Source organism: Arvicanthis niloticus, chromosome 12 (genome assembly GCF_011762505.2).
Source record: "Arvicanthis niloticus isolate mArvNil1 chromosome 12, mArvNil1.pat.X, whole genome shotgun sequence".
Taxonomy (NCBI): Eukaryota; Metazoa; Chordata; class Mammalia; order Rodentia; family Muridae; genus Arvicanthis; species Arvicanthis niloticus.
This window is the reverse complement of record NC_047669.1, coordinates 8764946-8780240: the sequence shown is the minus strand read 5'-3', so window position 1 is coordinate 8780240 and position 15295 is coordinate 8764946. Positions and strand designations below refer to the sequence as shown.

The window sequence follows — 15295 nt, the reverse complement described above, 5'->3', positions numbered from 1 at the left end:
TTCTAGATAATTTACTCTCCTGCTCCTCTTTGAGTCAGGACTTTCCAATGAGCTAAATATTTTTTTAAAATTTATTGTGGCACGGAGATGGAGCCCAGGATCATGTGCCTGCTCAGCAGACGATTTACACCACGCAGCACCTCCATGCCGCACCTCCATGCCGCACCTCCAGCCACGCTTTCATTATTTCTGTAAAAAAATCTAACAATGCAGTGTTGTGTGATAATTTGTCTTGGAGCTGCGGCCTCTTTCCCATCCTTTGTCTTTGCATCTGTGTTCCCAGATCACAGACTTTGTCCAGTTCAGAGTGAGCCAGGCTGCGCTCTGAAGCACAGTGCCTCTCCCAGCTGGTCTCTTTCACTGAGTGGATGGGTCAGTTCCGACTGCTGTCATCCAGGGCTACAGACTGAGCACTTGCTATGCAAGATGAACATTCAAGTTTGAATCTCCAGGATACATGAGGGGGAAAGCTGGGCGTGGTTGGACGAGCCTGTGATCCCTCAGCATTGGGGGATGGGATGTGGTGGTGGGGGATGTGTGAAGGCAGGAAGATCCTAAAACCTCATTTGCCAGCCAGATAGTTTAGCATTGAGCTTCGGCTTCAGTGACAGACTGTCTTGAAGCATACGTCAGAGAGTGATGGAGCAAGACACTCAGCAGGCTGTTCTGTCTGTGTATACCTGTCCACTTATGTGAATGATATCCCCATATCCCACCCCAATCCATCCTACCCCCACAGACCACAATACACACATACTACATATCCATATACTTTTTTCCATATACTTTTTATCCATATCCATATCCATATACATATACATATATCCTTTTTCCCCTGTCAAACTCAGAGAGCCGCCCTCTCTAAGCTGTTTTCTATCGGGCCATGGGGTTCACATGATTCGTGTCTGTGCAGGCTTTCTGAATATGCTTTTTCTCCGTGGTACCCCAGGGTAAAGCTGAAGCTAAGCTGGCTAACAGTGTGGCCTGTGGCACAGCACACTGCACACGGTCCTGCACGGAGTTGCCGTTCTTCCATGTCTTAACATTAAAACAAAACAAAATAAGACAAAACCCTAAGATAGTCTTCCTAACAAAGGTAATTTGATTCAAGGATTTTCAGCTTGACCAAGAAATAAAGCATGAGTGATTCCTGTGCAATGAGATGTTTACGAGGATATCCTAAAGCCTTGATCTTCTCCTAGGAGAGGAACCTTTTGGGATACTGAGCACTATCTGGATTATTTTTTAATTGTCTAGGGAGGAGCTATTCTGTTGTCGAATTAATAGCAAGAGGCTAGGCTAACCCTCTTGTGGTATTCCTGGATAGCCCCAGAAAAGGATGATCTGGTCTGAAATCCCAGAGGTACTAAGGTTTAAAAGCAGCTACAATGTGTGTGAAGGATAGAACCCAGCCTGACTAAACCCACTCACCCGACAGGAAGGACACGAGGACCCTCAGCAGTGACTCCTGGCTCTGGAGTTTGCAAGGCTTCTTCTTCCTTTGCAATTAAAATATATATGATAGGTAGGTGGTAGTTGGATGACAGATAGATAGGTGGATGGATGACAGATAGGTGGATGATCGATAGGTGGTGATGGATGATTGATAGATGATAGATGGGTGATAGATTGATAGATGAATGATTCATAGATGGTTGATAGTGGGGTGATTGATAGCAGATAGATGGATGAATGATAGGTGAATGATAGATGGGTGATACATGATAGGTAGGTAGATAGATAGATGATAGATAGATAATGTGTGACATCACCCATCCATGTGTGGAAGTCAGATGATAACCTCGGGTCACCATCACCAACCAGCTTGCTTGAGGGAGGGTCTTCCCTTGTTTATTGCTGTTCCGTGTACCCCAGGTTAGCTGGCCTTAAGCTCCCGGGAGAGTCTTCTCTCTCTCCCTTTTCCCTGTAGCTTGTGAATTACACACAGGCTACACACCTGACTTTTATATGGGTTATGGGAATCTGAACTTAGGTCATGAGGGTTGCATTGCAAGTTCTTTCATTATGAGGCATCTTCCTGGACCCCGTTTAGCTTTGTATTATGAAATAATTTTAGACTTACATCTGTGTGTGGTAGCAGTAGTTTTAATCCTAGCACTCAGGAGGTAGATGTGGGTGGGTCTACATAGCAAGTTCCAGGCTAGTCGGGGCTACATTGTCAGACCCTGTCTCTAATAATAATAACAATAACAGTAATAGTAATATTATTATTACTACTACTATTATTTTAGACTTATAAACTACATAGTTTAAACCTATTTCCTTAGTAATTGGCACTTGAAAGACCTTCTAGATGCAGGAAAGAAATAAAGGGAACGTGGAAAGGAACACATTAAGGCTCCATTGTATTTCTCACTCTGAGAAGCAGCTGAAGGCCGAGAGAAGAGATAGAGATGAGAGAGGCCTGGGCTACCCTGTGTGTGCACCTGCCGGGTTTCTGGTCTGAAGTGGCCATGGCGTTGACGAGACAACAATTGATTCCCTTGGGTCTTTAGAAAGACTCAGCCTTAGCTAGCTGTGCTGTGGTCAGGACAGTCTAGTAGGCTGCTACACACATGTGTGCATACTGACTAAAACACACCACCTAGGGCCTCGGTGTAGCTCCGTGGCAGCGCACATGCTCACCTCTGGGTTCCATCTCTAATACTGCAAGTGGAAACAAAGCCAAAACACAAAAACCTAGAAAGGGAAGGTCTCCCATATATTCTAGTAATACAGTGAAGTACTTCTGGCTTTTAAATATTTTAATATGTTTTAACCTATTATTAGAATTAAAAATGAAGTCACAGGCCTATTGTATATTGGTTTCTTTTCAGCTTGTGTTTGCCATATTGTTTCTGGGCACTGTGTCCAGTGATGGGTGACTCATTTAAGATGAGGGTCACAGAATCATCTGCCCACTCCAGACCCACAGAACAGCGGCTTTCTTTTCTTTTTCTTTTCTTTTCTTCTTCTTTTTTCTTTTTTTTTTTTTAACATTGATGTTTGACTCCAAGGCCAAACACAAGCTGGGTAGGCATTCTTTGTGAGTATCACTTAAGTTAAATTTCAGAATGTATTTTGGGTGACACACAGGATCTGAACTCCCAGTGATGTGGATGTGACAGCGTTAAGTGATGATGATGATGTCACCAAAATAATTAGAGAACATTCTCTGTGGAGCCAGACTGTTGCGGCTTTGCTAATACAGTTTGCGTAGTGGGCTTAGATTTCAGCTGTGTCTTATGTGTCCCACAGGCAAGTATGTGTATCAGCCTATGACCCCGGTGGAGCAGCTCCCAAGCACAGAGATTCCTGCAAGGCCGCGAGAGCCGACCAACACCATGCAAATCTCCGTCTCGCTCACTGAACACTTTCTGAAATTTGCGTCTGTCTTCCAGCCTCCGCTTCCCCCTGACTCGCCAAGGTACTGTATGATTTCCGATCTCTTCATCGACAACTATCAGGTTAAATGTATTAATGGGAAGATGTGCTACGTGCAGAAGCAGCAGGCGCCCCATTCCCAGAAGATGAGCCCTGAGGAGGTCTCTGCACACGATGCCTTAATTTCTAAAGAGAGTGACACTCCGAAACTGGGTCACTGCTCCTCCCCTTCCGGTTCTGAGGACTCGGGGATCAATGCAATTGGGGCTCACTATGTGGAATCCTGTGATGAGGACACAGAAGAAGGGGCGGAGCTGAGTTCTGAGGAAGATTATAGCCCTGAGAGCAGCTGGGAACCCGATGAGTGCACCCTGCTCTCTCCTTCTCAGTCCGATCTGGAAGTGATCGAAACGATGGAGACCACTGTGTAGGCAGCTGGGAACTGCGGCCGGGGTCCACCCTGAGCTTCTTCTGTTCTTTGATTTGACGAGTCCTTTTCCAATACTCTTGGCATTTCCCAAGCCCCATTACTAACCGTAGCAGTCCAGTGGTCTGCTTAGTGTTCCCCGTATATTACCTTGTAATGACATTGTTTCCTTTTGTATCTTGCTTTCTATGTAGCATCTGGTGTCATGAGTTGTGACCCAGCCTTAATTTCACTGAGAACTTTGAGAGCGGTGGTGACCATAGGTCACATGGAGGAGCTACCCAGAGTGGAAGTAACCATAGTTTACCTGTAGCCTGTCCTTCGTGGTGAAGGCTCTTTCTTCCCTTAGCTTCCCTTTGGCGTGTCATGTGACACCTCTGTCCAGTTGGTTTTGGGGTCCGGGAGCAGCTCACTTCTGGAAACAGTGTTGCAGCCAGTGTTCCCTCCCTTCCTCTTCTGTTTGTCACCCACATTGGCTCAGGACAAGAGTAGCCTCTGTTACTTCTAGAAAGTCCTTCGAGGACCCCTAGTGATGGCCGTGGCACAGCCTCTGTGACTGAAAGGGTCTCTCTAGTTTGCGTCCAGTCCAGCGGGGATTCAGGAGTCCTGGTTCTCACCTCGAAGGGGCCACATTGTAGTACAGAATACAAGTCAAACAGCTTGCTGTGTTGGAGGATGTTGGAATCGGGAAGGAGAGGTGGACTCGGCCTGGGCTGGCTGAGACCATTGCTATAGTGTCTGAGCTGGCCCCAGGTGGGTTCTACAGTGTCCACTGCCCTTCTTGATTGTTTTTCGGTTCAGGGAGAAGCATTTAGGTTTCGTAGGTATTATATTTAGGAGGTAACACATCTGACATCTTAAGAAAAAAATACACAATAGTTTTAGTTAGCATGAAAATGCTAAGAGACAGAAGTCCTTTAGGGATTAGGAATGAATCTAATAGGTTTGATCTATTTTGCTTCGTTTGGTTGTATGAAGCATTAGAATGGCTTAGATGAGAAATGGACTAGAATTTTGTATGATGCATGGATTTTATGCAAATGCAAAAACAGTTGCGATAGCTCACTGCTGAGTCGGGAAGATGTTTTATGTAACACTTCTTCACTTTTCTAGCCTGGAGTCCACACACATTGTGTGCATTCTTTCTCACACACAAAATAGTGAGCAATTCCTTTTTATGTAGCTTTCTTCAAAACTCTGTTCCTAATTTGCTATTAACTGGGTATTCTCATGTGATCTTATTATCTGCCAATTCCCCAAATCTGTCTGTGAGGCATAGTATAAATCTGGGACCTTTTAACATATACTGTCATAAAACAAGAGTCACAGGACTGCAGGGAGAACCACCTCAGATCCTGGCTGTCTGAGCAGGCACCATAGCCTTGGTGTGTGGTCAGCATCTCTGTACATCCCTCTGTCTCATTAGTGTGTCCTGCAAGCAAGGAGCCCATGCTCCCTAGGCCTCCTTGTTTGGGGGTTCTTCACTATGTACTCAAGGAAGAATCTGCTCCCCCGTTGGATATGGAGTCCCAGTGATTACTACTAGAACCTTCTTTAGGCCGATGAGCCCAAAACACCCATAGTGTTCAGAAGGCAGAATATGTGCCTTCCTCTGGAGTGCATTAGTTAAAATGCCATGTGTGAGATAAGAATGTGGCAAAACCCCCTACATATAAATTCGAGGACTCACACCAAGGACTAGCAGGTACAGGGAGGGCAGATTGGAGCTGCCATATATTGGCTGGTGGGTCATTCTGCTGGCCTGGGATGGCCTGGTGACATCTGGTGGGCCCTACCCGAGGATCATGGTGCCACACTGGCATGGAAACGAAACACATGAGACAGACATCCCTCATCCTGCACTTGGGGCTGCGATGGGCAGCAGTGGCACCATCCTCAAATGTGCTGTGGGTGAGCTCCTCAGACCCCGAGGTAGAGAAGCAGACACACACAGCAGGGCTTACTCCTGTACCTTTCCTATCTACTTTTTTTTGCTACAGGGCCACTGCCACAAATACTAAACTAAGTGGGGTCTAGAACCTGAGCTCCAAAGCCATGAAAACATGTGGTCATAGCCCAACTTCTGAAGGCTGGCTATGTGTTGGGCTTGGTTTCTTTATCAGTTACATCTGTGACTTTTGTCCAGGGTCCTGTTTTCTAAACCTCTGAAACTGCCACTCAAATTTGCCATCATTGTGATGGAATTTTTTTGGATTTAATAACAATTGATGATCACATTAAATATTTGCACAATCTCTTTATAATTACCCTCACTAAGCTGCACTTGCCGTTTTATAAAATTGAACACGTTCCCTTACATTCTTGGATCTCAAAAGAACATTTTCTAAGTAAGCACAGCTGAGAGGGTTTTGGTTTTCTTCTCCTAACAGTGTTCATACCAGTAACTGTCTGAAATGTGATTAAGCCAGAATTATTTCTCTATGCTTGCATTCTGAAATCAGCCGAAAAGACTATAAAAAAAATGTATAGCTTAACTGCAATTCTAGGCCTATTCTGTTCTTTGTTCTATGAAAGAATTTCTCTATAATCCTGATATTATAGTGCTGATTTGTATATGTGTATTCATAGGCACTTTAGAGATACTTAGACACAAATGCACTATAGATGGTAAGCACAGTCGTGTTAAATAGACTTTTGACTAACACTTGTACAGCGAGAGAGTCGAAAGTTTGAAGTCTAGACCTTATAGGATGCTTGCCTGGAGCAAGGCTTGGACCACGTGGATGGGTTTCTGTGGGATTCTGGCACTGTCACCACTTTTGAAAGGTTGTTGGGTACCAGGGTAATCCCACTAAATGTGGAGTATACTTTTCTTACCTAACCCAGATTTTAAGTTTCAAGTGTGTCCATAACATTTTTTTGAGAAATGAGAAAGCAACAAAAGTCCTTTTTTGGGATAACTATTTGATATCTTAAAATAAATAAATAAATAAATAAATAAATAAATAAATAAATAAATAAGGCTTTACTTTAAAACCTAGGTGTTTTTTTGCCTTTAACATTTAAAGAATAATATGAGAATTTTGAGGACAGCCCTGAAGAAAAAGTTGCTTTCCTAGAAGAAAAGACTCATGCCTCAAGGTGACACAGTATAGAAGAGACTAAAACAGTGTCCAAACACAACTCAGCACAACACAATGTAATACAGTACAGAGCCAGTGTCCCAAAAGGCCACAATGAAACATAACACATCACAGTACAATATAAAAATAATAACACAACACTGAGCCACCAAGTCCAGAACAACCACACGGCTATTTTCTGACAAGTCTTTAGGACATGATCTAGGCTCTGATTGTCTCTTTTACTTCTTAACCTCACCTGATTGCCTAATTGAAATAACTCTTTCTTCTAGGATTGATCAGAATAAATTCTTATGCAAATTTGATTGCAACCAGACACTTTAGAAAGTCAAAATATCCATATATGCATGGTAGTGTAGATACTGCCATGTAAGGAAAAAAAAGCACACATTTAAGTAAAATACTATTTATGTCATCTGCTCTTGATTGTCCCCAAATCCTATTTGCAAAACTTTATTGTCATGGTTTTGGCTTTTTACTTGAGGAAAATATCCTAACTGGTCTCTCTCCTTTCCGTTTGTCCAGCGGTGCTGTGAAGTAGAATTGTGGTGCAGGCCGGGTACCCTGGGCTTTGTGGGGAGTGTGTTACTGTGCTCCTTCTGTGCCACACAGCCCAGAACACCATCAGTGTAAACTCAAAGTATAAACCTCAGTATAAACTCAAGGGCATTTCTCAAAATGAATTTGTTTCTAAATCTCACCTTGTCGTGACTATGGTGCCTGAACACGGGTGTACCGGAAGGGCAGGTGCGGTCCAGGGAGGAGCTGTTCCTGCTGAGGGTAAGGCAGTTGGAAGCCTGACTGGGGTTTGGATGGAGCCTCCAGGACACTGTGTTAGCGTGTGTTAGGCTGTCTGTACCTTGCTTGTCACCTTCTGTGCTGGGCTCTTTTGAATCTGTTTTGAAGTTTAAGCACAATGTTGACCCTTCTGTAATTTCCTAAAATTCCATTGTTTTCCTCAGACAGCTGAACTTTAGGAGATACTGCTGTACAATAAACGTGGTTTCCTTTTGTACTAGAACAAGACTGCTGTTGGAGTTTCTGTGTCAAGTGTTTACTGTGTGCTGGGAATAAGCAATCCATACTCCTCACCCATTCAGACTTTCCAGGTCTTCGTGGGCTTCTTGCCACGTATTCCCGGAACTCTGTAAAACCTTGTGTTGGCTCCCGTCGGGTTTATAGGAAGTAAAAAACTATGAGCCCACAAATAACATTTTTTGCACCAATTTAGGCCCCCTTTCCAGTTCATGAGTGGTGTGTAAGACAGCTGCAGCTACAGATTGAGCAGTGAAGGAGGCTACTACCCCATGTGGCTCGGGGTCACCTGATCCCTAAGGCCCAGGGTATGGCAAGTCCTGAAATTCTTTTTTTAAAAAAATGTTTATTTATTTTTATCGTGTGCTTTTATTTTATCTGCCTGCATAGATGTCTGTGTGAGGGTATTGGATCTCTTGAAACTAGAGTTACAGAGGAGGAGGAAAAGAAGGAGGAAGAGGAAGAAGAAGAAGAAGAAGAGGAGAAGGAAGAGGAGGAGGGGGAAGAGGAGGGGAGGAGGAAGAAGAGGAAGAGGAGGGGGAGAAAGAAGAAGAGAAGAAAAAGAGGAGGAAGGGGAGGAGGGGGAGGAGGAAGAGGAGGACGAAGAGAAGGAGGCATTGTCTCAGGTCTAAGGCAAACCCTAGGTGAGCTGCCATGTAGGTGCTGGGAATTTAACCTGGGTCCTCTGAAAGAGGAACTGAAACAACTCTCCAGCCCCCAGAAACTGGTTTGATTCAGCATGTCAGCTTTTGGGCTTGGGTCTATGGGACAGGCTCCCCCAGGGACTGCTGTTGAATATACCAACAGTAATGCCTTCACCAAGCTCCTGATGCTACCTTACCATTTCCAATGTGGTCTTCCTAGCATCCCATGTGCAAACAAGGGCATCTGAGAAAGCGCGACAGCAGCACTGTTCACTAGTCAGGCCTAGATTTGAACCCAGAACCCTGGCCCAGGAGTCCACACTCATGGCCCTTTGACTGCATTACTCCATGACTATCTACAACCTAGTGAACACTGCCCAAGCCTGGTAGCTTGCCATACAGTGCCACAGAAGTGCTGGAATAAGGCTGTGGTCTAGCCTCCCCTGTCTATGTAACTGATTACCTGCTAGTGTGTGTGTGCTCACATGTAGTGTTTCCAGCCAGCTCCACATTCACATTGGCCCACGGAGTTTCCATTTCAGTCATGCCTTGGCCTGCACTCTAGGCTGGCTCTGCTTTTGAGAGGAGCAGCTTGTTCTCTTGGGGAATTCCCGCGGACCGTGAATCTCATCTGCATATACGGCTCAGTAATTTAACGCTGCAGGATTGTACTGCCCACATTCTGGAAGGCATCTTATCGTTCGTAGTCTTACAAGTGCTAACTGCCTACAACCGTTCTGCAGTAAGCCAGGCTGGCATCTTGTCCTCATCACAACCTGGGGACCGCCAATGCCTTTAACTCTCATTGTGCAGCTCAGGACTGAAAGAAGAGGGCAAGATGGGACTGTCTCTTGGCAGTTTCAGAAGAGATGGTCAGGTGGAGGTCCTTAGGAACCAGGGAGACACGATGGAAGTGCTTTTGAGACCTGGGAAGGATGCTGAGTTATGCAGGTGGTTTTGTTACTTTTTGGAGTTTTCAAAAGTGAACCTGTATTTCCATTGGCTAAAAAACCATTTAGTTTGAAAATGGAACTCCTAGCCAATGGGTACAGTTGGTACCTCATTTCACAGGGTCTGTAGTGGAAAGTGGGGTGCCCAAGCAATAGACACATGACTGTGTATCTGTTGAGAGTCTACAGCATTGCTGGGAGCCTGGAGCTAATAGCATCTGCTGAAGAATGAGCCTTTTCCAGGGGCTCCAACCATGGCTGGAAGCTTGTGGGCCAGGGGAGGTCTCTGGAGATGAAGGGTTAGAAACCTTGGGCTTTGGGGGATGTCTGTGTCCGGTGGCCTGTCACCTGGTGTGAAACTCCAATCTCTCTCAGCCAGGAGATCAATTATATCTGAATCTAGAATTATGAGATGACCCCAGCATAATTTAGATGCTGCATGGAGTAGATGGAGGAGACACCAATGATCTCAGTTTCTCAACGAACTTCGGACTCTGGGTGAACATGCAGCCAACACTGGGTATCGGTGGACAAATCACTGCAAGGTCAAGGAGAGGTCGGCTGGGTCCAACTAGAATTTACTATGGTTCCTTCAGATTGCTGGGAGTCTAAGAGGGGTTGATTCTAGGCCACAAGTTGGTGTCTCCCTATAATCAACATATCCAAAGGTCATGAATGCCTGATCTGTCCTGTTTTCCCTGATCATCCATGTGGACCCCAGTCTATCTCAGCCCTAGAGTCATCAGTGGCAAATATGGCTGTGTCAGTGGGAAGTTGGCTGGACACTGCCAATGTGGTGAGGCTGAAGTAGACACTGGGAGTATTAAATGCTGGGCTCACTCACTCTTCTAGACAGAGGGACCAGATTAGGCAGGCTGCAAGGTCCCCAGCCAGTCTGAGGGCTGAGATGTAGCACTTCAAGTCTCTTAGAACTAAGTCACAACTCTCTTGTTCTAAGGAAGCAGATGCCAGGAGTGCTGTGTGCCTGGCTTCTCAGTTAAGAAGTGCCGTAGTGGGAAGCTACTGCTCACCTCACCCCTCCACCCCTGGCTGCACCCAGCCCCAGCTGGCAGCTTTATGGTGGACCCTGCCAGAGTCTGAAGCCAATTAGTCTCTGGCTGTGATGGGGACAGGAGACTGATGACAGAGCCTTGCTTTTCGAGGTAAGTTCAGGAGAGAAGTCTGGGGTAGGTGGTATGTGAACTATTTCCATCTGCCCAGTTCTGAAGCTGTAACTTCATGTAGGCATTCAGAAAGTCAGTAAGCATCCCCAACCTGCCCCTCGGCACTGCAAAAAAAATCATTCTTGAGTTCATAACTAGTAGAGATGCATGTATGTTCACAAAAGTCAGACTCAAGAATGGCAATAGGCCCAGGACGCCCACTCACATTGGAATTGGAATGAGTTAGTCTAGTCACAATGGAATGCTGTTCAGGAGTGATAGTGTATGGCATGGGCGCGCGCACACACACGCGCGCGTATACACACACACACACACACACACACACACACACACACACACAGAGGTGGGGAGGACTTGCTTATAATTCTCACTGATATGCAAATATCTGTGCTATTAGGAGTCAGGTTATTCCTTGACCTGGGGTGGAGAATCTGCCTTGCAGGTTGCCTCTATGTGCTTGACCTGATGTGTTCATGTGATATACAGAGTTTGTGAATATTTCTGTCCATACCTGAGAAAAAAATGGTAACTTTAGGAAACAGTAGTGACACTTCCTGCTTGAAGCAGAACCTGGCACATGTGTGGCACTCGTAATCTACTGACTGTGCCAACAGAACAAAGAGCACACCCTCCTGCTCTGAGCAGAAGTAGGCGGAGTAATGAGCCCCATGAATGGTACCATGGGGAGTACTCCCTGGAGCACTGACAAGGTGAGAGCCAAATGCCGTTTTCCTGGGGTGGTGGTAATAAGGGGCTTGTACAGAGGATGTACAAAGAAGCCTGAAGCAAAAAGAGGAACCCAAGTTCCCCAGGGAGGACAGGACATGCACTTCCATGCTGGGGCAGTCCCCGGAGCTCAGTTGTGCTCTGGCCTTCCCTGGAGTGGTCCTGACCTACCAAGAAGGCCACATAGCAGGAGGCCTTTCTTGTGCTCTAGGTGCAGCTGCAGCTTTGGGAAACATTTTCTGCAGACAAAGCTGGGTGGAAGCACTGTTCTAAAAGGATCCCCAATGTTCTGAATTATTTATCTGCTAAAGCATTCACCATGGATAAGCTGGTTTCTCTTGCAGTAGTCTCTCCCTGCCTCCTGGCAGCCATATTGGGCCACACCTTTGTAAAACATTTTCCCAGACATCTTGAGAGCTTTGCTGTGTGTCGGAGCTTTTCAGAGGAACCAGCAGCTTGCCTTAGCTTGGGGGAGCTGAGAGGGGCAGTTTGGGGCTGAGCCTAGCGCCCAGCTCCTGCTGGCAGCCCAATGCTGTCCCTTATGCTGTGTGTCTTTGGAGCATCTGCAGAAGCACTTTCTCTGGCTCTCTGGCTTCAAGGCTGGAGCCTTACGACCGTCACAAAGTTCTGTAGAGGGGGCCTTGTTTGTCCCAGTGAGAGCTGTGGCCAGCACTTATGTTTCTGACCAGATGTAGTGTGACTTAAGCAGAGACCGGGGCCTGCCGCTGTCCCCCCAAAGTGTAGCTTCAGGGTCTCTGGGACATCTCTCCCCTCTCCTAAGGGGCTAAGGGGCAGCAGCAGGACCCAGAACTGTGGTTGTGGGGTAGGGAGGGAGGTGGCTCTGGGGGTGAGAGGGCTTGCCATACAATCGAGAGGACTGAGTCTGCATCCCCAGAATCTGTACAAGAGGTTGGGGGTTGCACATGCCTGGAACTCCAGCATAGAGGGGTAGGGACAGGTGGATGGATCCTGGGAGGTCTCCTGTCAACTAGCTTAGCCAAATCACTGAGCTCTGCTTCAGGGATAGATCTGTCCTGAGGCAAAGGAGAGAACAACCCGGGCATGTGCTCTGAAGAAAACAGAAGAAACAGACAGATATCTGGGAGTCAGCCCTGGGGCTGCCTGTCCCACCTTCTGGGCTTGGCCCCACACCTCTCACCTCCTAGAAAGCCCCATTCCAAGCAGAGCCAGTGCCTGTCTCCACACAACATTCTGAATTGGAACCTCAAGACACCACTTGGTAGGACCTCTGGTTAAGTGCTAGAAGAGGGGACAGGATTCCACATGCCAGGGCTTGGGACCTCAGCTCAGGCTTGTTACAACCCTAGTACACCAAGGCCTGGCACTCACAGGGGACACCTGAGTCACAGGGGACACAGGCCACACCAGATGGGGGGGGTGGGGGGGTGGGGGGGATGACTCTTGAAAGCCCACCCTACTGTTTCTTCTGTGTGTCTGTTGGTTAAAGTATTTGTCTCAGCCTTGACTGATCAGTGAGTCTCCATGCACTCCCTCAGGTGGGAAGTACCACCCCACACCCTCTGCTGGAGGCAGAGGGCTCTTGGGAGGTGCTACTCCTTGAGCCATTGGTTCCACTTCACTGCAGCAGCAGCTCCGCTCTGGGTGTCTGCTCCGCATACCCATTGCTCGTGGGTTTGCTTAGCTGTCCACGAGAACTGAACCAACAGCATGAGCCATCTGAGTCTCTGTATAATGAATGACCATGTCTGCTACAGAATGACATAAAGGTCCAGAACCCAACAGCCCCAGGCCACACTCTCCCTGACCGCCCTGATCCAGCCACAGGAACCTACCTTGAGGCCCAAATGGAGCCTGTGATGGAGCTGTTTGTCTGAACGGTGTTAGGGTCCTTGGACAGACTGACAACCGGGAGACTAGCAGGCATACAGGACTCAAACACTGAGACATTTATTGTTTCAAAGGGCAGGTCTCCTGTTCACATGGGTTTTAACATAAACGTATCAACAGACATGCCTGCTCTCCAGACTGCTGCTCTTCCCAGGCCAACCTTTGTGTTTCACAATGGATGTGCTTCCCCAAACCCCTTGTTACACTGAATGTAGTTGGGTACATGTTACTTTCTAAAGGGCTGGGCAGAACTAAGTAATACTCTGAGCGGAATGAAACCAGCCTGTCTGTGGTCTGACCTGCAACAGGGAGAGTGCACTGAGAGGGGAGAGTGGCAGGAGGGCTCCAGGGCCCGCCTTGGGCCTCTGTGCAGGAGTGTGGGAGGCAAAGGCTGAGCCTGTCCAGTGGGTCCTTCCTGCCTCCTGCAGCCTGGGCTCTTCTAGGGAGGCCTCAGTCTTCAACCACAGGTGGAGGCGCAAGCTGCAGCTGGAAGTTCTCGTTCTGGAAGACGCTGTTGAAAGCAGGCCCGCTCTGGGAGCCCGCAAACGGCCTATAGCTGTCACCACCTCGGTTCTGGGAGAGCTCCATAAGGAGAGCCAGCTGCAAGGAAAAGGACACATGTGGGAGGGGGTGAGGGCACAGTCCTGTGGGCACAAAGGTGAAGAGGGTCCTGTTCCTCTGACCACATGAGTGAGAGCGCTACCTTGTCGGAGGAGTGAAAGCCTGTTTGGATCCTAAGGTTATATCTCATGGAAGAGGTATGTCCCTGGACACAAGAGGAGACTGCTTGGGTGGGGTCTCCTCCAGGCACTGCTGGCCTCCCTAAGCACAGCATCTCTGCAGGCAGACCTCTGTCATCAGCACAATTCCCATATGCTTCTCTTTGGAGTGTAAGTGCAGAGTGACTGCTGGCTCTCTGGCAGCCTGGCCACCTGGCCACCAATCCAGTTTGGGCTCCAGACTAGCATTCATGGATCCCACTTCTCTCCTAACTCGCCCTCCCTACCTGCAGCTGTGCACATCTGCCAGTGTCCGTGGTTTGGTTCTGCCATTCCTGCCAGCCCACTGAGGAGCCAGGCTGTGTACCTCAGTTGCCTCCTCTTACCCAGCTGGCTTTCTGTAAGTCAGAGCTGGCAGCCCACCGTCAGATGCCCTCAACAATCAGGAAAGGAGAGCATGTCCAGGAGCTGAGAGACCGCTGGCTGCTAAGCAACAACACCCAGACTCTAACTTGAGGGGAAACTCAGGGCCAAAATGCGAGCTTCCTGAAACAGTGGATAGGGCCTGGAGACAGCACGGCGCCCTGCTGCTACTCCTCACGGGACAGAGATGAATGCCTTCTGTAGGGTGAGTAGCAAGTGAGCCTTCAAATGCCTCATGGGGAGGGACTGTGTGTGCATCTGTCTCCTGGCTAAGTCAGTCCCTGGAATGTCTGCAGGCCACAGGTCTTTTGAGGGCCAGACAGGCTGGGTGCTTTTCAAGAATGGCATTTCTAGTCCCTGGGGAATGACTCACTCTGGGCCACTTGGCTGTCAATGGTAAGGTGGGATTCAAACTCAGATCTATGTGGCAAGTCCTGTTCAGCCGAGCAGTCTGTGGTCTTGCCTTCTGGAGCCCTGTGCCCTGCTTGCCTGCCCTGACTTCCATCTGTTCTAATCTCTGGCAAGGAGTCTCCTGTCACTTGAGAAGTAACGGTACAGAGCCCATTTGTTGGTTGGCCGACAGCAGAACCAGTGGCTGCAATACTTGGGGAGCCAGTGAAGCCCTCTAAGCTCTAAGTACCAATTTATCAGACCTAATCCAGTCCTCAGTCCTGGCTCAGCAACACAGCCACAGTCTAACACACACTCACTGTCTCAGTCAGCCTCAGCTGTCCTCCTGAGACAACCGGCCACCTGGGAAGGGTGAACCACAACTGAAGGACTGACTCCATTGATTAGCCTGTGGGTAGGTCTGGAGGGCATCTCCTCTT

The 15295-nt window shown here is 47.7% G+C and overlaps 2 protein-coding genes across 6 annotated transcripts in view; one reads left to right on the top strand and one right to left on the bottom strand.

Moving 5' to 3' along the window:
• The window catches only part of C12H3orf70 (chromosome 12 C3orf70 homolog), a 42373-nt gene extending 34434 nt beyond the window's left edge, over positions 1 to 7939 (top strand). The window contains exon 2 of the mRNA XM_034515080.2: positions 3259 to 7939. Coding sequence (XP_034370971.1) covers positions 3259 to 3815 — 557 coding nt within the window. The 3' untranslated portion in view covers positions 3816 to 7939. The remainder of the gene's footprint in view (positions 1 to 3258) is intronic.
• Positions 7940 to 13359: 5420 nt separating this feature from the next.
• Vps8 (VPS8 subunit of CORVET complex) overlaps positions 13360 to 15295 on the bottom strand; it is a 218724-nt gene continuing 216788 nt past the window's right edge. For all 5 annotated transcript variants that reach the window (XM_076942711.1, XM_076942713.1, XM_034514845.2 and 2 more), the window contains one exon: positions 13360 to 13923. In XM_076942711.1, the coding sequence (XP_076798826.1) occupies positions 13774 to 13923 (150 nt within the window). In that variant the 3' untranslated portion in view covers positions 13360 to 13773. The remainder of the gene's footprint in view (positions 13924 to 15295) is intronic.